This window comes from Phaethon aethereus, assembly GCF_964289735.1.
Source record: "Phaethon aethereus genome assembly, chromosome: 11".
NCBI classification, from domain to species: Eukaryota; Metazoa; Chordata; class Aves; order Phaethontiformes; family Phaethontidae; genus Phaethon; species Phaethon aethereus.
Genome location: NC_138587.1, coordinates 14,418,969 through 14,442,493, shown reverse-complemented (window position 1 = coordinate 14,442,493; position 23,525 = coordinate 14,418,969). Strand labels below are relative to the sequence as shown.

Here is a 23,525-nt window from a genome sequence, read left to right as displayed (position 1 = left end):
AAAAGAGCGGAGAAGGCATATATTATGTGGAGCCACATACAAGCTTAAAGCAGTGTTGTCTCTTTTGTGACTTCATGATTAACTGTTGTAAGGTGAAAATAATGTAAAAGCTTCTCTTCTCTTAAAGAACACGTATATGAAAACTGTCTGCAGTCTACCTGCTTTCTGAAAGGTGTGGGGGTTTGTTTGTTCTTTTCAGATGCCCAAATGGATGACCAAGATTTAAATGAACCTATTGCTAAAGTAGCTCTTTTAAAAGGTAAACGAATTTTCTTTTTGTAACTTTAGATGCATAATCTGTATATATATATATATATATATCTTTTTGTCTACCTGTTTTTTATCAAATGTGCATTGAAGTAGAGTGCTGAAATTCAAATGTTTTAATCGTGGTAGTACGGAAGAGTTGCATTTAAATATCAATCATGATTCCTTTGGGTGTTGTTATATAAAAGCATACTTCTAAGTGTTAGCGTAGAAATAATTCATGCTTAAAGCAAGTTTCTTTACTCACCAACACTGTTCTGGGAATTTACATGTTATAACTTCAAGTAGAGTTGAGAAATAGTTTCAGCATACACTTACGTTAGGGCTAATAGCTGTGGGGAGGAAGGATTCTTCCACCACTGACATGTTTTAAGCGCTGCAAAATTTTACGTGTATAGTTTCCATCACTGTCCACTGTCAGGAATGCTTCTGCTAGTTTGTACCTGATGGGTTAAAAAGAAAATCTAAATATTTTTTTTAGTTAGCACACTCAAGATTTGAATTTCCTGTTGTAACTGTATTTAGAATGATTGCTGAGCCTTAGCTCTTAGCTTCATAGCTATAAAATTAATTTTTTTACTGCTCTTGGCACTGAAGGCATGCACTTAAAACTTGGTTAGCAAGCTAATATTTACATATTTATGAGCTGAAAAATTTTGTGGGATATTAATTAGTTGTTACATTTAGCATACTGAAAGTTAATTTTGTGCTTTATGTACAATTAGACATTTGATAAGATCTGTAAACTGATGCTTATGTTGGGATCACAAGGAAAAAGGATGTTGCAGTTCTTCATGGTTCAGAAAGACAGGAAACAACACTGAAATTTAGGAGACCTGTAAAAGAGTTTTTTTCCTATAATTGTTTACACTTCTTTAGTTTTATGACAGAAGGACTTCCAAAACTTGCATGTATTATATATGTTTCCAAACAGCAAAACTAAAATTGAATTTTATGTTTTGCAGTGGATACCACCTCAGCAAAGCAGATTAAAAAGGAGAGTTTGAGATACTGTGCATGGTCCGTTTGGGTTTTACTCTAATGTCTGCAATTAATAACAAGTATATTCAGAGTGACTTCCTTAGAAGGTAGAATCTTGTAATGACGTTCGTAGTGATTATGATTTCGGTAATAAATTTGGGTTCAGCAGCAAGTTTTATTTGGAAAAAAAAGTTTCAGTTGAACAGCATGATGTTCATTAAGAATCAGAACTTTCAGTCCAGAATGGGATACACATTAAGGAGTTTGTTTCCTGTGAGCATTGTCACATGCACAGAATTCGCAGCCGGAACAACCCTTTCTATGTAAACAGTACAGCAGAGAAACTGCATTCAGCCAGCTCATGTCAAAATTACGTTAATTCTAATTCTTACAGTTTTAAGGTAGCCGACTGAAGACTACTCCTAATTGGCTGGATTTCTTAGTTATCTTCTTGCAGACACATTAAAACTAGTCCATGGGGCCCTGAGGCTGAAACCACTGATTCCTGAATTCTCCTTATATGCAAGTGAAGTCTTCCTGCGTTCTGCCAGAAAGGTTCGCGCGGCAACCCAAGGCCACGACAAGGCTGCGGGGAGCGTGCTGCTTCCTGGATTAAACAGTCTCATGTCACGGCAAGGGTCAGGTGTAGTTACGCATTTTCTCTCCAGGGTATATTAAACTGGCAAGGAGGGTTATTTGAGCTCTTAAAGGACTAAAATCAAGTTTTCTGTGGTAACGTGGAAGCAGTCTTTTGCTAATGTGGACGTTTTCATTGCTTCATCTGTCTTTACTCAGTTGAAGATTTAAACCGTAACCATTACTGAACTTTTAAGTGAATAAGTAGAAAAACACCTATTTGGATAAACCGCTTTGCTGTTGAATTGCATATTGCAATTAACTAAAATAATTGGAATAACTCTTTTTCTCTTGACACTATTTATGGGCATTCCTATTTTGTTCTCATGAAACCATTGAAAAATATCTGTAGAATGAATCATTTACCCTCGTAATTTTTATGAAGAGCCTATAAAGCCGCAGTTTTGTTTGAGGTTTTGTCAGAGAGCTACTTCATATGCCTGACTTTGCCCTAAAAAGGATCTTTTTTGCCACAGAAAGACTTTCAAGTGGATTTGTTATGCAGTCATATAATTAAGGAAGAGTGAGAACATTTCTGATCTGGCAGCTGTTTGGAATGTGGAAACAGCTGCTGAAAAAGGCAGCGTTCCTTTTTGTTTAACTGTTGGAATTTACAAAGCAAATTAATGGAACAAGAAAATGATGAGACTTTTAATTGCTGTAGTTTCCTCCAAGTGTATTTTCCATCAGTAAATTTTGAGTGCATTCAGGATTTGTTTCAACTTTCTGCAAGTCGGAATCTGGCAAAGAGGGGAATGGGAAAAGCTGTCACAGATTAGTAGAACTGCTTCCCCCCCCCCACGAGGTAAATGACTTTATTAGCCATTAATAACAGCTCCCTGGACACTTCTGTGTAGACAGGCTGTTTGTGACTACTTATTGCAAAGTTAAAAACAGGTAAATGTTAAACAGATGGAAGGAAGCAATAAATGTGATTGGAAGGTTAGTAATCTTGTTCGTATCGACTCCCTTATATTTTCATAGTAACTATAAGATTGATCCATGGAATCGTAATAAAAAGCGTTTTCAGTTGAGGGTTTGCTGAATAGTTGTAGCTTACATAAGAAACTTTGAAAATCAGCAATGGTCTGTTGATTCAGAAAGTTTGGGAACCATTGTTTTATGTTGCAATAGCCAGATACTTTATTTTAAATATATGGTACAGTTTACTTTATGTGGCTCTTATGAAGCTGAAGAAAACTCAGGGTTTTCAATTGTTTATCTGACGTCACCTGAGTACTCTGAAAATAGTCACCTGAATAATGAGAAATTCTGCAAAATTCTGAAAGTGAACTACTGTGAGACTTGAAGAAATACTAGCCTGCTCATAAAGCTGCTTCCACAGGCTGGGCACATACAGATAAGGGATCAATTAAGACCGCAGCCTATGTATGGTTCTATATTATCTGTTAGCAAAACAAAAATGTAAAGGCAATCATATAAGCAGAGCTCTGTTAATATCTTCATGTAAATATTAATTTAATCCAAGCTTTGTTTCTCTTTTGGTTTTATTGAGATTTTATTTTATAGATCCTAAAATTGCAAAATATTCCTTCACACACCATCATATTCTTTAATGATTTGGAAATGGTAATTTTCCCCAAAAACTGACCCATCGGTTAGACTCCTTTTGTTGGGCCAGACTGAAGGAGAAGAAATTTTCATGTGCTTTGGGAATGATTTGTACAGATTGTGCTAATTTTTTAAACAATTTCAAATCTAGCAGTAGAGTTGATGTTAAGGGAAACCTCAAGCATGTGTGTGAAACAATGGTGCTAATGAAGAACCTTCATTGTAACATGGCAAACAATCTGATCACAGATAAAAATTTTCCATGAGCTAGAATAAACAAATGAGGGTTTTCAAACTGTTGTATTTGACCTTTTTTTTTGCACCTTGTTGTAATTAATGATAGTATTCCTTAGACTTTTCTGAGAAGTTAGTCCAATGCTGAATACTTCTAGAAATTGTTCTGATACTTTTTTGATTGCAGCCTTTTACATTGGTTCTCAAACCGGGTTTTGTGATGTGAATTTGCTTCTTGAGGGAAGTAATTCTAAGCCTGATGATATTTAGTAGTTTTATTATTTATAAATAGAGCAATCCTACTCACTAAGGAATTTTCTTCAAAACTATAGGTAGCACAAAAATGATGTTTGCTTTGAACTAAAAGACATTAATGAAATTTCCACTTTGGGTAAAACTGAAAAGCTATTATTTTCTTGTGCTTATATTTCTTGGCTTTTGATTTAGAAGCATATGGAAATGAGTTTTTACCTTGATGGTGCCTTTGCTAAACTGATTATGTTGTCCCATAAGTTGAGTTCCTCATCTCCTTTGAAGCAGTGTTATCTTTTATGATGTGTGCTTTCATTGTTTGGAAAATACTGTCCATCAGAAAGCTCGTTTAGGGTGTCTATTGTTGGCTTTGGGACACTGCTTCTTTATCAGCCATGAATTGAGTATAATTTGTCAACTTCCTCATCCATTTGTTCTGAACAGTCTCATTAAGGAGGGTTGAAAATCTAATTGCCCCAAGTCTTTATCCATGAGAAGCAAAGAACAAAACATGTTCAGTAAAGAGAAACTTCGATTTGCAACTCTAATAAACTATAAAAGACATGTATTTGGATGAAATATGTAGTCCTCTTTGTTCTTTCTGCTCTCATAATTTTGTTCTGAAAAAAAATCTAAAAGCACATGTGCCTTCAACTCTACTCAATCCCACCAATTCATTACTGTTAGAATAGGAAAAACAGCCTCCTTTCTTAGAGGGATGCAGAATGAGTTCTTTAGCATTTGATAAACAATTTTTTTAATGAAGACAACAGCAGAAAATTTTTATAGTTACTTTATTGGTGATGTACACAGTCAAATATGAATGTCAAAAGTACAATGATTGACCTACACCTTGTATTTATTTTTCACTTATTATGAAAGGTCCAGATAACCCAAGTAATTTATCTTTTGAGGTTTTTATTCTAAGCAGTGTGCCTTTATCTCAAAACCATATGGTCTATAGTGGTAGACGTTTACTAACCTGTTAGCTGTGTAACACATCTGCCTTTTTGTTCTCCCTCTCCCATGACGCACAGCTGGACTTTTTTCACTGATTTCCCTCCCTTACCTTTCTCACCTAACTGGCTTTCTATAAAGTTTTAGCCCTCTACGTGTTTAGTTTATTAGTGCTCTTTGTGCCTATTGAAAAATCTGTTTCCGCATAGACCCTACTTAAGGAAAATTTAGCGAATGAGAATTTCCTGGATCCAGTTCCTGGCATTGCAGGTGCCTGCAGGCTGAAGTGTTGTCTTCCTCTTTGTCACTGCACCTAGTTTCCAGTGTGTGCCCAGTAGAGGACACTGCTAAAGTTACAAATACTTATTTTTCCTCTTAAATTCCCCCAAAACTCCAGCTTTAAAAGTATTTTGTTTGTCTATGACTGCAAGTAATCTCTTATAAGCCCAAGAGGGATTTAATATGCATTTTGGTTAATACAAAACTTGAGGGGAAGACCTAATGTTTTTATTTCGGGCTTAAACAACACGCATAGATACCTGATCGTGTTAACGATCTACCTAATATTTTTAAGGGCAAAATTTAGCTTAGTATTCACGAGGCCGCTGAATGGAACAAGTGGGGGGGTTGACTTTTCTTAATTTCCTTAATTTTGTTTTAGAAAATTTCCCTCAATCTTTCCTTTCCTTGTAGTTATGGTCCACAGAGGGAGAGGGGGAAGCCAAGCCTTGCACGGTAGCAACCCTCTTGATAGAACCTTCTTAATAGCAACTCTGCATAATCCCTTGCAGCTGAGCGGCATTAGCCAGCCCCAGCGCCAGGCTGGGTCTGCACCTGTGCGGGGGCGCTGCCCGCCAGGGCTGGCACCCGCCGGTGGGAGCAGCCCCGTGGGAGGGTGGGCTTGGGAGGCAGGGGACACCGGGTGGCTGCTGGGACGTGTGTGCTAGGGGAGAGGGCTAGGGTTGCTTCCCTTTAAAAATAGGCAAGTTGTAAACACAGTCAGGGATTGTCCTTACGCTTCTTGTTCCTTCATTTTTGTCAAGCCGGGAATCCTTGCCAATCTACCCAGTGTTTTTAAAAATTCTCTAATTCTTGTTTGTTGTTTTTTGTTTTATCCTGCATGTTATAATAATGAATGTTTTAAAGTTTGCATATGTTTTCCTCCTTTTAAAAGTATATTAATATTTTTCCTAATATTTACTTAATCCAATTTTGTGTTTACTTTAACTAACTTTGGATTATTTGAATAAAAAGTCACCAGTCATCACATTGCAGTGCAAATTAAACTGTTCTACAAATTTATGATTTAAAGAAAATGTTCTTTTATCAGATGAATTGCAGGGTGCACAATCAGAGACTGAGGCTAAGCAAGAAATTCAGCAACTGCACAAGGAGCTGATTGAAGCCCAAGAGCTAGCTAGGACAAGTAAACAAAAATGCTTTGAACTTCAAGGTGAGACCCAGATCAACTTGGTTGTGTAGGGTATCCATTACAATTGTATTCGTCAGGTAGTCTTAAAAGGGGGTCCAGTTTTGCTGTCTGTTAGATTTGTTTCATAGCATTCACTTCTGCACAGAATGTCAGAAACTTCTGCTTTTTTTTCTAAGCTCTATATGCAGTCCAGCTGAGCTCTGATTTTTTTGGTTAAAGATAAACCATCATCTTTTCATAGTATTGAATACATACTTGAATTCCATATATTTCATCTTTACAAAATATATTCATCTACAGATATTGATTAATCTGCATTTCAGTCACATAATGCACATAATTTAATGTATTCAGTGGTAGTTCTTTTAGGTTGTCCTATCAGATATGTAGCTGTATCATTATCCTCAGTCAAACCATGGGTTGTTTTTGACAGGACATAGTATAGTCCAGTTTAATTGCATACTGTTCAATGTTCTTTATGGGGTATATTGACATCTCTCTTTTTTTTTTTTTTTTCTTTCCTCCTCCCACACCAGTTTGCAGTTAGCACACATGGAGGTTTTGGATCAGGCAACAGATTACATTAATTTTCAAATTAATTGTAATACTACCCCAATAATGGAATGATGTCTTAATATTAACTTTTTATTAAACTACTTACACAGTTACTAGTTTTGATAACTTACTGAAATAGTATGATTGTTTTAATCTTTTCAGTTAAGGGGAAGTTGTGACTACAGTTGAAATACTTCTTACTAACAAAAACATGTGGACACATTTTCACTTTCATTTATAGCGCTATTGGAAGAAGAGAGAAAAGCATATCGAGTGCAAGTTGAAGAATCTAACAAGCAAATAAATGTTCTTCAAGGTAGGAAATTATTTTCTAAGGAAAATATCTAGCTTTGGCTGTTTCTGTGGCATCATAAGCACTAATGAAGGAAAACATTAATTGAGTGTATGTTTTAAATCTGACTTCTTTTACTATATGTTTGATTTTTATTGTGAAATGTTTCCTGCCAATTTCGACAGTTCTAATAATAACTTAGAAAATGCATAAGAGGTAATCTGTAACAGACGCCTCTTCTCCTTCCTCTCTCTCTCCAGTCTTTCTCATCTTTAAATGATCCAGGATTTCTTACTGTGCCTATTTTATCTTCAGAGCACTCAGAAGGTTCAGTCTTTTTTATGCTACTTGGTTTCTTCACCTCATTGGTAGAATCCTCTTAAATAAATATTTAATCATTCAGATTTGCATCCAACCTCAGAGCAGTAAAATTGCTGCAATACATTCTGCAAATCTCTATTTCTGCAATAGAGACACTGCCTATGCTTTTTGAAAAAACGGTATGACCAATCATGCCCTCTTGGGCCCAAAATAATGATAGCAGAATGGAATGTCGTGATGTACATAACTTCTGTGTCACGTATTCCGTATCACATTAAGTTGTCGGCCTGGGCCTGTGAAGTGACCTCATTGGTCAAGAAGCTGTCTGGCCTTAAAATCAATAAGGGTTATATTATGACTCTTCCTTAGAGCAAGCATTAGGTTGAACATCTACTCAGCCATGGATTGTTATGGAACTTGTTGGAGCTTCATACCTTCTTATCTTTGTCAGCATACGACCTACAGACGGTTGGAAGGCAGATGAGTGGACAGGCAGATGGACTGACAATCCTCACTTTCTTAGAAAATCAAAATAGCTTTAGCAAATTACTTTATGGGCAGTAGTTTGTTGTGGAATGTGGTACTTGTCATATACCAGTTACACTGAGAAGCTTATTTAATAGCACTGTTTCATATGAATGTTTGCAAAGAATATTTACTTTTTCTGACATTGAATGTCATTCTGACATGGCTGCTGTAAGAAAGAGCGGCTTACGTGATACTCATCTTCAGAACAAGAGGAGCAATTTAATTTTGAATCTTATCCTGCTAATAATGAAAATTCTCCAAGTAAAAAATGCTGTAGCGGAAGTTAAAAAATGGGATTTGATAGTTATTTCTATGTAGAAAAAAATTTTCTTTTCCCCCTCTCAGAAAAAGAGGATCAAAGTAGAAGCTTGACAGAGTCAATCCTAAATACAAGCTGCCGCTTGTCAGTTCAGTACTTTTTTGTCTCCTGAACCCTTCTCAAGTGAGGTCTTGGTTATGTTTCCTCCTCTTCTTTCCCTATGGTAGTTCAAAACATTCTGATGTTCATTGTATGCTTGCTGCTTCCAAAACTTTTAGGGTGTGACACATCTCACAACTTGGGAGAAGTTGTCAAGATGTAAGGATTCTCTCTTGGCAGCCTCTACGAACTGTAGTGGAGAAGGAAAATCCTGGCAGCTTCATGCAGTAACATTTCTTAATGTATTTTCATGGACTCAATGTTTTAGACCAGCCAGTACTACATGGCTTTATATGTTGTCATAAAGAAGAGAAGGTCCCACAGAAACAACTGAGATCCTGTCTCTACGTGTGAAGTTCTTTAGATGAGCAGATAGGTAAAGGAAGGAAATTCAAGTAACTTGTCATTACTTCTTTTTTTAAAAAAAAAAAAAAAAGAGAAGCATTCAGTTTAGATGAGGTAATGGCTGACATACGTAAGAGATGTAATGGAAGTTTTCTTTCCAATTGCCCTGAATTCTGAAGCACTGGAATGCTTCAGAAACCGTTCCAATACTCTTTATTTTTATATATATTAATAAAAGAATATATAGAATATAATAGATATTCTATTCAGTAATTTTTCTGTGACAGTTATTTCTACAACTCCACCAAACCTTAGAAACACTTGTATGTGTTTGGATTTTCAATTATCCCATGCTTGTTTTCACACTTGAATAGTTAAAGGGAGAGTTCATCAATAATGCAGACAGAAGTTAAAAAAACAGATTTCTTTGAAATACTGCCATTACTAAGAAGCAGGAATTTAGCTTGTCTTGATAAAGAAAATATCAGGAAGATACGGTTTGGAAAAAATCAATTCTTTGCTCCTGCTGTGTTAGCAAGTTGTAATTCTTGGCGTCTTAGAAACGTGGTTTCCTAGCATTATTGGTTTGGTAGGCTCAGGGCTCCTAATGTAAGGATACATGGAAAGGCAGTTGTTAATGTGTAATGTTTTGTATTACTGTCAGGTTGTTCTCATCTACTGCTTTGCCATTCTGTTCGTATAAGCCTGTAGAAGCTATTTCCAAACAAATACGGTGATAGTAAGCCTCATGTTGCACATGTGTATTTAAAAACATCCATCATGCTGCAAATGTCTTTGTTATGGACCAGATAAACTGCTTCATCTTACACAGAAGTGCTGTGAAATCTAACTTATCGTTGTCTGTAATAGCTCTTACGTATTACAATATATAATAACTACCAGGATTTTTTTCCCCATACTGTCTTTTTCCTCCAGAGTGTGGAATTCGGTAATTCATAGGCTCTTTAGTTTATCTAATGAGCTAAATATGTTGCTGGGGCCTGTTTAGAGAAGGGGGAAAAAAGTTGCATTTTTCTTCTTCACTGTGCATCAACTAACAGCAAACTTTCTAGATGGTACCTGTATATGAATTCTACCTGTATTATGTATATGCTACTAAAAACCATCAAGTATAGCTGTCATGAAAGTGCAAGTCTCTTGAGTAGTTTTTTATGCTATATCAGTTCATGGCACGACTTGCTCACACTCTCCATGTCATCTCCTGTAATGAATCGAGAGAATAAAAACAAATACAAGAGACCTGTTACTCAGCCTCGGTTATCTTCCCATGCTTTCCACTGTCCTTTTTTGCCCTTTGCTTCTGAAACATGTAAATTTAAAGGTGTAATTCTGACCCTCTACAGTATCTTATATTAGGTTTTCAAGATGTTAAGAACTTTGCACTTTTCTTCTCAGAGCAATTCTTCATTAATTTAGTAATTGGTTTTGCCCATGTTAAAAATCTGTGAAATACATGTGAACTGTGATACGTGTTCTTTAAAACGCAAAACACCGCCGAGCAAATTAACACTTTGCTTCCATCAGTCAGGGTTTTAACTATAATTTTGTCCTTTTTTCTTTCATACTTCCCTTTCCTCTGTACTGTACTTTTTTTTTTAAAGTGGATTCTGTTTGCATGCGTGCTTATGAAAAGTAGTTGTGCTCAGAGATGAGATGTGTTTAGTAATGAAACAGTTTTGAATGAGAATAATTTATAAGGTTTGCTTCATGCAGAAATGTAAAATCTAGTATGCATGTGACTGCTGCACATTTACAGTAAACTGTAAATGCTAAAGGAGGACTTATATTTCAGTATATTTGGTGCAGCTGTCCCTTTCAAAATTAATCTTGTGCTTTAAAAAATGCTTTTTGCAAAGAAGTAATTTTTATTTTCCTTACTATGTGTTGAGACTGGAGTAGAAATCTGTGCGTCAAATATTTATCGACATCACAAGTTAACTGCTGAACAGGCAAACGTTTCCAGTGTAGCTTTGCAACTGTTTGGCTTGTGACAGAAGCTTTCTTGCTTTTCCTCTTGTCCCTGAACCCCACAGTGTCCTTGTTCTATAATACTTGTTTTGCTTACAGTGAAGTTGGATTTAAATCTTGGTTTCAGATTTTGGAGTTGCTTTAGTATCACACTTATAACACAACTCTAAGAAAGCTTTGTCCAACCATAATTCGTGTTTCTTTTGGCTCTCTAATACATGACTGCACAAACTTGTCTCTTTAAGGGTAAATCATTTCACAATATTAATACCTTTTTCAATTGCATTAGGATTCTTTAATCCTATTACACATCAACAAGTTGGGAAAGGGCTTGGCTTTTTTTTTTTAATTTTTCTCTAAATACAGTTTTAAAAAATACTAACATTAATGTATGCTTTCCAGCTCAGTTGCGAAAATTACAAGAAGATATTGAGAATCTTCGTGAGGAAAAAGAGAATGAAATTTCAAGCGCTCGAAATGAACTAGTCAGTGCTCAAAATGAGATTCTGTCACTTCAACAAGTAGCAGAAAAGGCAGCATCAGAACGAGATACGGATATTTCCGCACTGCAAGATGAGCTGCAAACAGTGCGAGTGGAACTTGAACGGTGGCGGAAAGATGCCTCAGATTATGAAAAAGAAATTGTCAGTCTGCAAGCCAGTTTTCAGCTCAGGTGTCAGCAGTGTGAGGACCAGCAGAAGGAAGAGGCTACTCGCTTAAAAGGTACTTGTTTAAAAGTTTTTTTTAAAAGCAGTGCTAACAGTAGCATCTTTCTCAATCTGATGAATGGCAGTTACTCAATTCACTATTTGTCTGCCTCTTTGTAGTCATTTACTGTATCTATATATATACACATATGTGTGTATTATATGTAGTCTTACAAAGCCATTTTGTATACTTCATTAAATAGTAATTGTCAATTATGTCTAAATTAGCTTAGGTACCCTTTGATATCAAAAGTAGACCAAGTATCATTCCACTTAAAGATGGAAAACTTGTACTGTTTGAGGGATTGATACTGCCACAGATTTCCAAAAGGAGTTGTGTAACTTCTGTGTAATTTAAGCCTGTAAATGGGTAGCTTCTGACCTTTTAATTTTTCTAGCAAATCTTCACTCGAGACAAATAACTGTATTTTATGGCTTAATAAAACTGTTGATACTATCTCATTTTTAACATAAAAATGTTAAAATAAATTTAAAATTAAAGCTTTATTGTGGATGCATGATGTAGACATATACAAATATGTTGTGCTGAGCCAGAACAGGGCTTCTTTTAGACTCATTAAATTGTGTTTCACAACCTGTAATGCACCCACAACTCATGAGAGCTGGTTGAGAGCCACTACTCCAAGCCTATAGCTTCAGGTCTTGGGAGAATCTGCTAACAGAGTTCAAAAGCTCATGTTGAAACTTGTGTACATGCCACAGAGAAACTGGCATTTGTAAAATATGCTTGAAATTCTGAATCAGTTAATCTTTGAAGTTGTCAGAGAATCCTTTTTCCCATTCAAACTCCAGTCTCTGTCATTGTATAACTAAGAAGTATGTTACACTGATTTTCATCTATTTTACCAGGGACTGGTTCATTTCAAAGGTCTCATTTTCACCCTTTAGTTGTTGCTTTAAACATTCTGTTCCTTGTAGCAGAGGCGTAGTATCTAGTGATTCTAGTTTTTTAGTGTTTTCAAGTCTGGGAAATTATTTTCTTCAAATGTCCTTTTCTGTCACCGTTTCTAAAATACTAGAGTAGACCCATAAACAGACTGCTTCCTACTCCTGTGTGCCTTAGAAAAAGCTCACAAAAAAAGCACTAGCTTGTTTAATGGCTCACAAACCTCATAACAGTAGAAGATACTAGTATGTTTTATAGATGCTTGTGAGAGAATTCATGTGACATGATTATTATCAAGTATATTTGAGATTTACGACTGATATCAGCTTTTCCTCCATTTATTAATTGGTGATACTTGAAGCAGTCATGAAAATAATTTTACTCAATTCAATTAAATTTAATTTATTGCAGGTGAACTTGAAAAGTTGAAGGCAGAGTGGAGTGCTCTGGAAGCTGAATGTGTTACACTAAGGAAGGAAAATACTTTGCTTGCATCTGAACTTCAGCGACAAGAGAAGGAGCTTACAAGGTAAGGGCACAATGGACTAGTCTGATGGTGTTTCAGTAAATGTATTGAAATTTTATTTATATCATAGTATTGGGAAGAACACATTTTCATGCCAAATTGTTATACCAAGCTATTTTTTTCTATTTTGCAAATGCTTCTGTATTATTTATCAGTCATGTTGCACCATCATAAGGTAACCTGACTTGTTTTGCTGCTTTTAATAAGGACTTGGAAGCAGGTATTGTAGAAGTATTTAGACTTAACAGTTATCCTACTACTTAAAAGACGGTAAACCACATAGATTTCCTAACCTAACATTTTCTCAGCATTCAGGCTTGGAAAATGGTTCTCAGATAGGCTTCCATGAGACACAACACTGTCACATTATAAATAGTAATGATGGGCAGAAACAGTATTCTGTATCATGTTTTGGGTAACAGAAAAATACAAGTCTCTTTATCACAAGCTCCATAATATCTTTTGAGAGGGATTTTAGAGTGCAGGGGTGTTTGTATTTTACTGTATTTCTTTTGTGATTTGAACATGTGACATCACTGAAGGCTATCTAAATCTTCTGCCTGGAAGTAACTTCCCCTGTTATCCCTTCATCTGCTGTTATTACATAGTTTTTCAGTTTCAGATACTGGAATTTAATTCACTACATAAATAGGGGACAGCGATGAGCAAATACAGGATTTTCATAATGGAGATATGCAAGATCTCTGTCTTATTTTTCTTTGTCTTGCACAGTCACCAATTAACACTACTTGGTTATTACACTAAAGTTTGTAATGGCTTAATTTAGAGCTTTCTATGACTGTTACACAATTGTACTAAACACTTGAAGAATGCACTAGCTATTAGCTTGTGCAACTGGAGTAAGCAAAGAAGCATGTGAGCAAATAAATGAAACACTTCTAACAACCTTGAACAGTCTTGTCATTACGTATTTGTTTCAAAATACTTCGGAGTATATAATAAATTCTTAGTGAATAATAAAAAGTAAAATAAGAAACTACAAATTATGGGTGATAAATTATTTAAATTATAGGTTATAATTAATTATACGCATTAAGCTGTGCACACATATTTAAAAGCAAGACTATGGCCAGCCTTTTGTGTCAGTACTTTGTATAGGGAGACAATGATGATCTGCACTTCTGCAATTGCTTTAAGCTGATATTTCTGTATTAAATAAAAATAATGTGTGAAGCTTTGGAGGATGAAAAATGCTTTAAAAAATCTTTTGTTTGTTTAAATTTAAAACACATGGGGATCAATTGGATTTTGTTTTTCAGCTCTCAGAAACAGAGTTTAGCGCTAACCAGCGATATAAGTGTTCTTGAAATGTCTCGAAAGGAACTTGAAAATCAGATGGGATCTTTGAGAGAAGAACATCAACGGGATGCAGCTAGTCTAAAAAGCCAACTCAGTGAAGCTGAGAGTCAAGCAAAAGATGTTCAGAAAGAGGTAATACAAAACATTTTTTCTGTTTTGAGAGAATATAATGCCTAATGACTTCTAAGCTAAAAGAAAAGAAAAAGTATAACATTTCTAGTAACAAACACTTTTCACACTTCTATTGCAAGTGCTTTTATGGTAGCTAACAATAAGTAAACCGAGGGTTAAATCTAAAAAGGAAGATTTCAGATGAAATGACGTGTGTGTGTGTGTTTTGGGAACTTCCTAAAGTTTACTCTTCTGTATTACCTTAGTGAATTTACTTGTAAGCTGTTCAGAGAGGTAAACCCTTAATCAGAGTCTTTCTGAACATCGTGTTACAGAGTTTCGTTAGCTATTATGAGTCAAAATTAATTCTTTTTAGTCAGTATGATCTTCCTAGTTAGATTTAAACTCTTTCTATTTGACAATGGCACTACACATTCTTTACAAAGGACTCCTTTCATCTTACTGGATCACTAAGCTGCTGAAGATGATTGGCAGGTGCATAAGGAAAAGCTGGCGTTTTAAGCATATATTTCATCTGCATAGCCTCTAAAAATTATGTCTGGAAGAAGAACACACATTTGAGTGTTTTGCCCAGTCACTTCTTTTAGTTTCTTTTGCAGTCCTGTCCTTTGCTTTGTCATTAATTCTGCCTAATCTTGTAAACTTGTGTCAAATGCCAGTACTGAAAGTCATCGGTTCTGTCCTTACTAATCCCTGTCATGAGGACTACTAGAAAGCTTACAATCTATAGAAATAAATTGAATGTGAATTTGAAAAAGTAGAAGCTGCCCATACTGCAGGAACATGAGACACATTCTCCCAGTGTCATTCGTACTTGACCCACACTGAGGACTATGGTATGATAGTAATAAGGCATAATATTTTTCAATGCCTTTCTTACTCTTCTGTTTGAGTTTTCTGCATGGGAAGAGGGTTTGGTTTACTTCATACAGAATGTTGGTTTTTGCACCTATTTGGTGTAGGTATTTAAGGTACAGCCTAGATGTAAGACCAGCATTTAAATGTAAAGGACTCCTTGTTCCCCTGTTTCTTGTTTTGTCCTCGTAGTTTTAATAGTCCTTTCCAATATGATAATGAGTAATTGTTTGGTATAGAGATGGCCTGCATTTACTTCCTATTTCCTGGTTTTTAGTAATCCTAGCCCTTCAAAGTCAGGGACAAAAATCTTCATTTACGAAAAAAGAAAATCTAAACTTAAGATTTTTCTACCCTGCTTTTATGAAAAGAGAGTATACTGGTCCAAGGCGAGTTACTCTAGGCATGCGACAGGAAATGAAGCTGTGCACTAAGCAAGTGTAAGCATGTGTTGGGTGTTCAGGGGTCCACAGACTGTTTTCTTTTTGTCTTTAGTTTGAAAGAACACAGACTGTGCTCTCAGAGCTGAAAGCAAAGTATGAGATGGCCGAACAAGAAAATCAGTCACTCACAGAAGAGCTCAAACAATGTAAAGAAAACCTGAAGCTGCTACAAGAAAAAGGAAACAACGTAAGTCTGTACAGAATATGTGGGGATGCTGGGTTATGACACTGGCAGTTTTGTTGATTGAGGGAATATGTAAGTGTCAAATACAATAGGATGGACTTAAAAAAAAATAAATGCAAAATTCCATTCTGGTACTTCCTGTGCAAATTTGCAGGTCATTACACTGTTACAATTACACACGCAAGTTAAATTTACATTTGTGGGACAGTTTTAAATAAGACCTTAGATATCTGCTCTCTTGAAAACATCTGGATTAAATACTAGTGAACCAGAACTAAGTAAAACTTTTTGATTTGAGAATGATACATGGGTAAAAGCTGAGAAACCTGTATCCAAATGAATTAAGCAATCTTTTTCCAAGATGCTATTATTTTATTAGTGTTTATTACAATGGATGTTCCCTCCTTACTCTTGCTTATGCTTCTTAACAGTGGTTATCCCTGATCAGCTCATGCTTTAAACAGTGCAGTTGAACTGTCCTTTCTATTCGCTAATTAAAATATTCTTTTCTGTTGCAATTAATTTGAAAGTTTGTATCATTAGCATTGAGTTTACAGCTAGGGACAACTCTTTTTATTCTGAGACTTCTGAAATTCTCCGTTAAGGCTGTGGCAGACACATTACAAGGTGGTCATTACCTTATTTTAGACCCTTATTACCCTGGGATGGTGTCTATGATCAGTGCAGGTGAACAAGTCCTGTAGTGGACAGTAAAAAACAGGGGGATAATGCATATTCTGTGATAGCCTTTTAGAAAACTGTTTCTCTGAAAGTTTTAAAGATCCAGTCCTCTAAAATCAGATGGCTACTAGATGCCCAAAGTTTGTATGAATATTCTTGCCATAACCCATTACTGAATGTAAACCGCTAACATAGCAGAGCTCTCAAAGATGTAAAGAATTCAAAGCCCTTCTCACTTTTTTCAGCCATATTTTCAGGAATATGATGTTATAATTCTTGTGGAACCTGCTTCTTGCTTAGAATTCTTCTGCAATGCTTAGATAATACTGCGTTACTAAAGTAGGTAGAAGTCAAAAACAAACCACCAAAAAAAATCCCCATTTTAATAGAAAAGGTCACACTGAGTAAATAATTGTGCATGTGAAATCTTTCTGGTCTGTTAAAAACATTAACCTCAGCATTAAAATGATCAGTGGAAAAAGGGGGATAGTAGATGGCAGAAATACTGTGAAGGGAATTGAAGCACCTGATGAAATTGGAAGAGCTTGCAAGGTAAGGGAAATTTTAGGAAGAACTTGATGTGACTATTTAAATGAAATCAGGAACCATAGCAGTTGCCAAAGTCTGCTTCCAGAGGAGGCGTTAGTTATGACAGTTGAAACCTGGAGGTCAGGGTATGATGAAGAGCATATAAGGACTTGCAGGACAAGCTTGCTGTTCAGGCAAGCAAGTTAGTCACAAGCAGTAACGTAAAACATATCTTGTGGTTTATTTGAAGCATCGTGGATACTGGGCTGAGTTCCAAGGTCAAATTTTTTGAGTACCATTGTCCCCTTATGGTGGAATCATTATCTGCTACGTCATTTCCGAGGACAGTGTCCCACAGAAAGTGACTTCCCACTGCAGGGTTTGTTCCTTTTTGTGGCCCATCTGTATCTGAGTTTGCGTATCTTCATATTCCAATACAAGATGCACATTTTTGATGAAGCATCTAGTTAAATGCTCCTTGACAATAAGGAGATTTGTTATATGCTGATAAGTTCATGAGGGGGAAAACTTAATCATTTTGAGGCAATTTCATTTGATGTGGTGGATATTTATTATCTGTTTCTTTGCTAGGATGCCACAGCCATGAATGTGTATAACTTAAAAACAACCAAACAACAAACAAACAAACAAAACCCTCCCCCCAAAAAGACACACACAAAACCAAAACCACAAAACCCCAGAATAGAGAATTGTTCAGCCAACTAACAAGTGTTAGAAAAGACAACACTTCTGTACTCCACTTGGAATATCATTTAAATATTAAGTTTTTATACTTAAATTTTACTTTAAAAAACCAAAAAAGTGTTGTATTCTGAAATGCTTAGCAGTGTGGTGTACTACCTGTGCTTGCATGCTTGTAGTCACTGATTATTTCCTGGTGCGCTTTATAAGACAGATTTGTTTATGTGAATGGTTTGAGAACATTAGCTGCTCGGTTGACTTAAACTTCTGGCACTTTTTTGAACACTGCTGTGATTATTTCTACCAACATGCTTCCTGTGGGAAGGTGGCACTCTGATTTGTGGCACCAATGACACAAAAATAATCCTGCATGAAAATGACTTTAATAAGTACACATAGTTTGTCTATTAAATATTTGCCTTGATTAAAACAAATTTGAATTGAATGGCAGAGACTACAATACCTTCTAATGTTCCTGCGTTTTGAACCATATTGGAGATTCTATGATTAAGTGACTTCTACAAATTCGTAACAGGATGAAATTTTATTTATGAATCATGATGTTTTATAAAGTCTTAAAACATTAATTTATTATTTATTTATTTGACTGAACGAAATCAAGGCAGCTTCAGCACGAAAAAGTTCTTGAGAAAATATTTAGCATGGTTTGAATTTAACCTCTGTGTGTCTGTGTGTGTGCACGAATATATAGGCTAGGATACAGAGAAAAGACATGTCTTCCAAGGACAGCCTAAAAAGAAATTAGGTCCATTTTTGCTTTTAATTTATCACTTTAAGGATAGAGGCTGCCCATCCAGAATGTGCAGTAAAGTAGCTTATAGGCAACTGAAGGTAGCTGAGAAAATGCATAGATAGTTCTCATGAGCCATAAGCTAAACGAACCCTGCAGTCTTGCTAGCTGGTAGTTTGGCCCAGCTGCAACATTTGATGGATTTTTTTCAGAATTGCATTTGGTCACGAGGCTGATGACCTGCCCTGCCAGAGATGCTGATCTTTGTGGTATCTCCGACAGAATTGTACTTCCCTGCTTTATAGTAACTTAGTGTTGATTGTACAGTCATGGTACAATCTCACAGAAGTATCTGAACTACTGGGTTTGCCTGTGGATATAGTTGTCATTGATTCACTAATGGCGGAAAAAGATTGTTTTTCTTGGAAGCTGGTGATGGAAAATGGGAAAGGCTAGCTTGCAAGGAATGAAGAAGTAGCTGAAAAATTCAGTATCTGATGAGAGTCTGTCTGCCTTAAGAAATCCAGATGGGATTTCCTATCACTTAGAGAAATGCAAACCGACTATACAAAAGATACAGGCAAATCAGCTTAAGATTTGTATTGTTTTTAAGGACTAAATTCCAAGTTGTGACAAGAGGTTTCTTGGAACATTTTCTGCTTACTTCCCTTTATTTTTAAACATCCCTGTTCATTTGAGTAGAGCGGTGTACTAACTTTGTATACCAGGTTAGGTAATGCTGTATTGTGTTAGATGTCTTTAATACGTTTCAATTAAAACAAAACTCACTGACTTATTTTCCCCTCTCTAAATCATCTTTACCCAATTGATTTATAGCACAATGTGATTTTTAATATCCCTTCCCTTCTTTAGCCTTCCATATTACAACCCGTCCCAGCCGTATTCATCGGCCTAATCCTGGCTTTCCTGTATTGGTGTTACGGCCCATTGTGGTAGCGAAAGGTACAAGCACTACTGTTCAGTCAATGTATGTTTGTCCCTCTCACCTGTGTGTGCCATTTCTGTATAAAATAGTGCATGGTGAAATGCTCACAGGTATTTCTTTACCTGAAGCAAACCCTTCATTTAATATGCCGTTCTGTTGATACTGACGAGCTGAGCAATCAACTAATCATTTAACATCTGTGGGGGTCCTTTAATTCTAACAATGAATTTCCTTGTAACTGGTTCTGAATGTGCCTCTTCTAACTTGGTCTCAGTTTGTCTTTAGCACATGGGCTACCTTTTGCACAGTGCTGCGATGCTAGGGCCTGTAAGAAAACTTAATTGCTTAATTAACTATGAAAAATGAAGAGTTTGCCTCTAAATAATAAAAATCAACAAGCTTTGGTTCCTATTTATGGACTAAGAAATTCCTCTCTGACTCTAAACACTTTAATTTTTCTCACTATTGCTATGAAGAAGATGAAAAAAAAAGACAGGATGATAACTAGGTGGTTGGTTTGTATTCTGAACTCTCAGCTTGCATTTTCTCTAACGTCTCTCAGTGTGTCCTCTTAAAATGCTGTTGTTGTCATGAAATGTTTGCGACAATCTGTTTGAAATGATGTTGTTAGGATCTGCTACAATCTAAGTTCATAGAACTGGATTTAAACATTCAAAAACTAAGTTAAAGATGTCAGTACTGCATAAACCTGTGTCTAGCGATTACTTGGAACGAGTGATGTTTTAAACATCGTAAGCCCTCACATGTTTAATAGCAGATTTCTCTGAGGTGCATACAGCAATGAAGCTGGAAATACAGAACTGCCAAAAGTTCTCCTGATGATCCTCAGTCACGAAGAGTTGTGGAGTTCCCTTTGCCAGAGAAACACGGTTTACTGTGATGCTCTTAAGTCAGGACTAGCCTGCAGTAGGGCTCATGGGTGACATTCTAGTGATGCCTATCAACAGGTACTCAGGACTTTCAGGAACCACGGGGTAAACTGATTAGTATGAATTAGAACAAATATGATATTGATTTTTTTTTTCTCTCCACACAGAGACAATGGCCTTGGATGCCTGTGATGGCAGCTTTGGTTGCTGTAACAGCCGTGGTGCTGTACCCAGGCCTAACCAGAGCTTCTCCATGAGAACTGTTGTTGAATCCATACACCGTCCTCCCTTTAGAAGCTGGCAACATTCATATACTGAGGGAAAACAGATTAATTCTCTTCCTTTTTACCTCTTAATACAGCACAGCTCTGCGTGAGAACAGCAGTAGGGTCATTTGCTTTAAAATGTATAAAATGTATCTGTCTATAAAGAGGGAATAAAATTGTGATTCATCATACTGTGAGCAATATTTTTGCTTACAATTTCATGCAAGTTTTAAATTAGTGTGTTGGGATTCTGAATACTATAATGGTGGCCTAAAGTAGGCTTCTTGGTACCAAATTATTTATAATGGCCAGGGTTGTGGACACTTACTTTAGAATTTGATTGCCAGATTTAAAAGAAAAAACACATTTGTGATTTGGACACCCAAGCCAAGTAACCTTGCAGATACTTGGAAAACAGATGCAGTGTGCTCAGTGCCTTCCAGTATGATTTTTTTTTTTTTAACTACTATACCATTTTACTTGCTGTTAGTCACTGAGCTGTTGGGAGCAAGACTTAAGAAAACTTACCTTACCACGCCTTTTGAAGGAAGAATATTTTTCTTTGATAAGGATTGCTTTATTAATGATTTTTGGGATTAAAGACAGTTCATATCCAGCCTTAAAGAGACAGAGATATTGATGGTGAAGACCAGCCTAGAGTATTTAGCGTGCACGTGTGTGAGTGTAAGCATGTGTGTGTTCTTGAGTGAACTAAGGTATTTCTGGGAGCAAGTACTTGGTCATTTGATGGACGTAGTGCAGTGATTCAACTTACGTTAACTTTAGTTTGAATGTAATTTATTAAATTTCACATATTTAAAGAGATACGTTCTTTAAAAGTATGAATACTTTCTCACATATCACATATATCAATTTATTTTTTCAGTCATTTGATACTTTCTGACTTGAGCTGGAGAAGCTCTTTAGATAAGCTTTTGTTGACGTAACTTTATTAAGAGAACTGCTACAGTACATCTGTGATTAGCTGAAAAAAAATCTAAGATACATAAAATACTATGGAGTTGGAATCATATACCTGATGAGGTATTGTCAGGTGAAGATGATTTTAATTTGGTAGTAAAATTTTGTGCATCCTCATCACATGGCTGTAAGTATGATGCAGTGGTCCCCATTACAAAGTTTATTTTCCTTATCTAAGTACTATAACTATTGCTATTTGCTGACTTTTGGTGGGAATCACTGTGGTTAGTGCTGAATTAAATGTAGACTGTAGTTGTCTTGTTCAGCTCAACAGTTCTGTCAAAAAAGTTTATTAAAGACTTAATATGCTAAAGAATGGTAAAGCAAAATGGCTCTGCTAAAGGAAACTTCAAAATAGGGGGGTAATCTGAGTAATTCAATTGGCTTTAAAGAATGTTATGGCAATCGACAGATAGTTTAAATACTTAAATAGAAATTTAGCATATAATTTACTTTGTGAGGTTTTAAGGGTCATTGTCCTTTAATTAAAGGTTCTATCTTAAATTACATGGGATTTGCTAATGGGAGGATTATTAGTTGGAAAAAATAGTCCACAAGTGACTTGTAGAAAATAAATATTGTCATTTAGTTCATTCATTTCATCCTCTTCAGTTGCAGGAAGCCACCCAACCACAGAACACTCGTATGCCAGTGGTACTTAGTACCTCTTGTATATAGGTTATTGCAAATATTGTTCTGAAATGCTTAACTTCAGAATTACATTTTTTTAAAGTAAATAATTGTTTTAAATCTATTTTGTAAAGATATAAAAATACAATAGAATTTCTGGAGTACAGATTAAAACTATTTGCACTAACACACGTGATGTGCATGATTTAATAAAATAACTTTACTCTTCCCTGTGCATGTTTGAGTTGAATGTCATTTGAAAACAAAAGATTCATGCTAAGTTTCTTTTGCGCTAGATACTGCCACAGTTACTAGGCACAGTGTCTGCAGCATGTCCAGTAATAGCAAAAGACTTTTTTTACCTTGTATTTCACATTTGCACTGGTTTAAGTTTTTGTCTAGCTGATCTCTCTCCTGTCTGTGGTTTTCAGAAAGCAAGGCGGGGAGGAGAGCGCCGTGGAAGGCTTGGGAGCACATTGCCACGGGGGAAAAAGAGTGTTCCCAGCTGAAGGGTGGATGGTGCCTGTGGCAGGGCTCGTGGCACTGGAGGAGCAGTGGCCGCCGATGGCGGGGCGGTAGTGGAAAGCCCTTCTAGGGGAAGGGAGCCTCCTCTCATCTTGAACTCCCTATTTCTCCCTCTTTCAGCTACTGTTTCTTTTCCGATGGGTTCTGTTCCCTCCTCCCTGCCAGCAGCATGTAGGCATGGTGTGAGGAGGTGGAGCGGAGCCTGGTGGAGCACTGGTCCCTCCTGGCTGCCAGCGGGGAAGGTGCCGAGGTCCCTGGGACCAACCTCGGGGTGGGCCCGCGCTGCCGGTTGGTGCCCCATACTGAGCAGCGCTGCCTGCGACATAAGTTTGTTCTTCTATTAAAGACAAATGTGGTGTTTTTAGAAACCTTCAGAGCATCAGAGAGCTGAAGTTTGAGACCCAACATGGCTGTATTAAAGGAGAAAGATTTCTAATTTAATTATGTGCATGTGCGCGTATTTGTATTATATACACAGGCGCGTAGTACACATTGCATGGGGGTTTGTGCTTATAAGTATACCTGTGGTTCCTAATACAGTGCCTTTCCCAGGAGTTCTTGACATTTGCATGTTCAAAATGATCAGGAATGAGCTAAAATGCACAAGTTCACGCTTTCGTTGTGGGAATCCCTGGAGAAGGATTGCATAACTGGGAAGCTGCTGTTCTTCAGTGCTTTGATGCTAAAGCAGCAAGTGGAGTTACTTTGCAAGCGCTCTGTGCACAAACCTTTCTGGTTGTTTGTTGCGTTTGCTTGTGGTAAACGCGTGTGC

At 36.5% G+C, this 23,525-nt stretch overlaps 1 protein-coding gene across 21 annotated transcripts in view; it reads left to right on the top strand.

Annotated features, from left to right (window-relative positions):
- Window positions 1–20,608, top strand: part of SLMAP (sarcolemma associated protein) — a gene marked incomplete at both ends in the record, with an annotated part of 83,198 nt that extends 62,590 nt beyond the window's left edge. For 7 of the 21 annotated variants that reach the window (XM_082004693.1, XM_082004709.1, XM_082004691.1 and 4 more), the window contains 8 exons: window positions 200–259; window positions 6,230–6,352; window positions 7,128–7,202; window positions 11,182–11,502; window positions 12,805–12,922; window positions 14,200–14,371; window positions 15,722–15,856; window positions 20,519–20,608. In XM_082004693.1, the coding sequence (XP_081860819.1) occupies window positions 200–259; window positions 6,230–6,352; window positions 7,128–7,202; window positions 11,182–11,502; window positions 12,805–12,922; window positions 14,200–14,371; window positions 15,722–15,856; window positions 20,519–20,608 (1,094 nt within the window). Of the gene's footprint in view, window positions 1–199; window positions 260–6,229; window positions 6,353–7,127; window positions 7,203–11,181; window positions 11,503–12,804; window positions 12,923–14,199; window positions 14,372–15,721; window positions 15,857–19,388; window positions 19,473–20,518 lie in introns of those variants that run through there. The other 14 variants (XM_082004695.1, XM_082004690.1, XM_082004707.1 and 11 more) reach the window with 2 other exon arrangements.
- Between the last annotated feature and the right edge of the window lie 2,917 nt (window positions 20,609–23,525).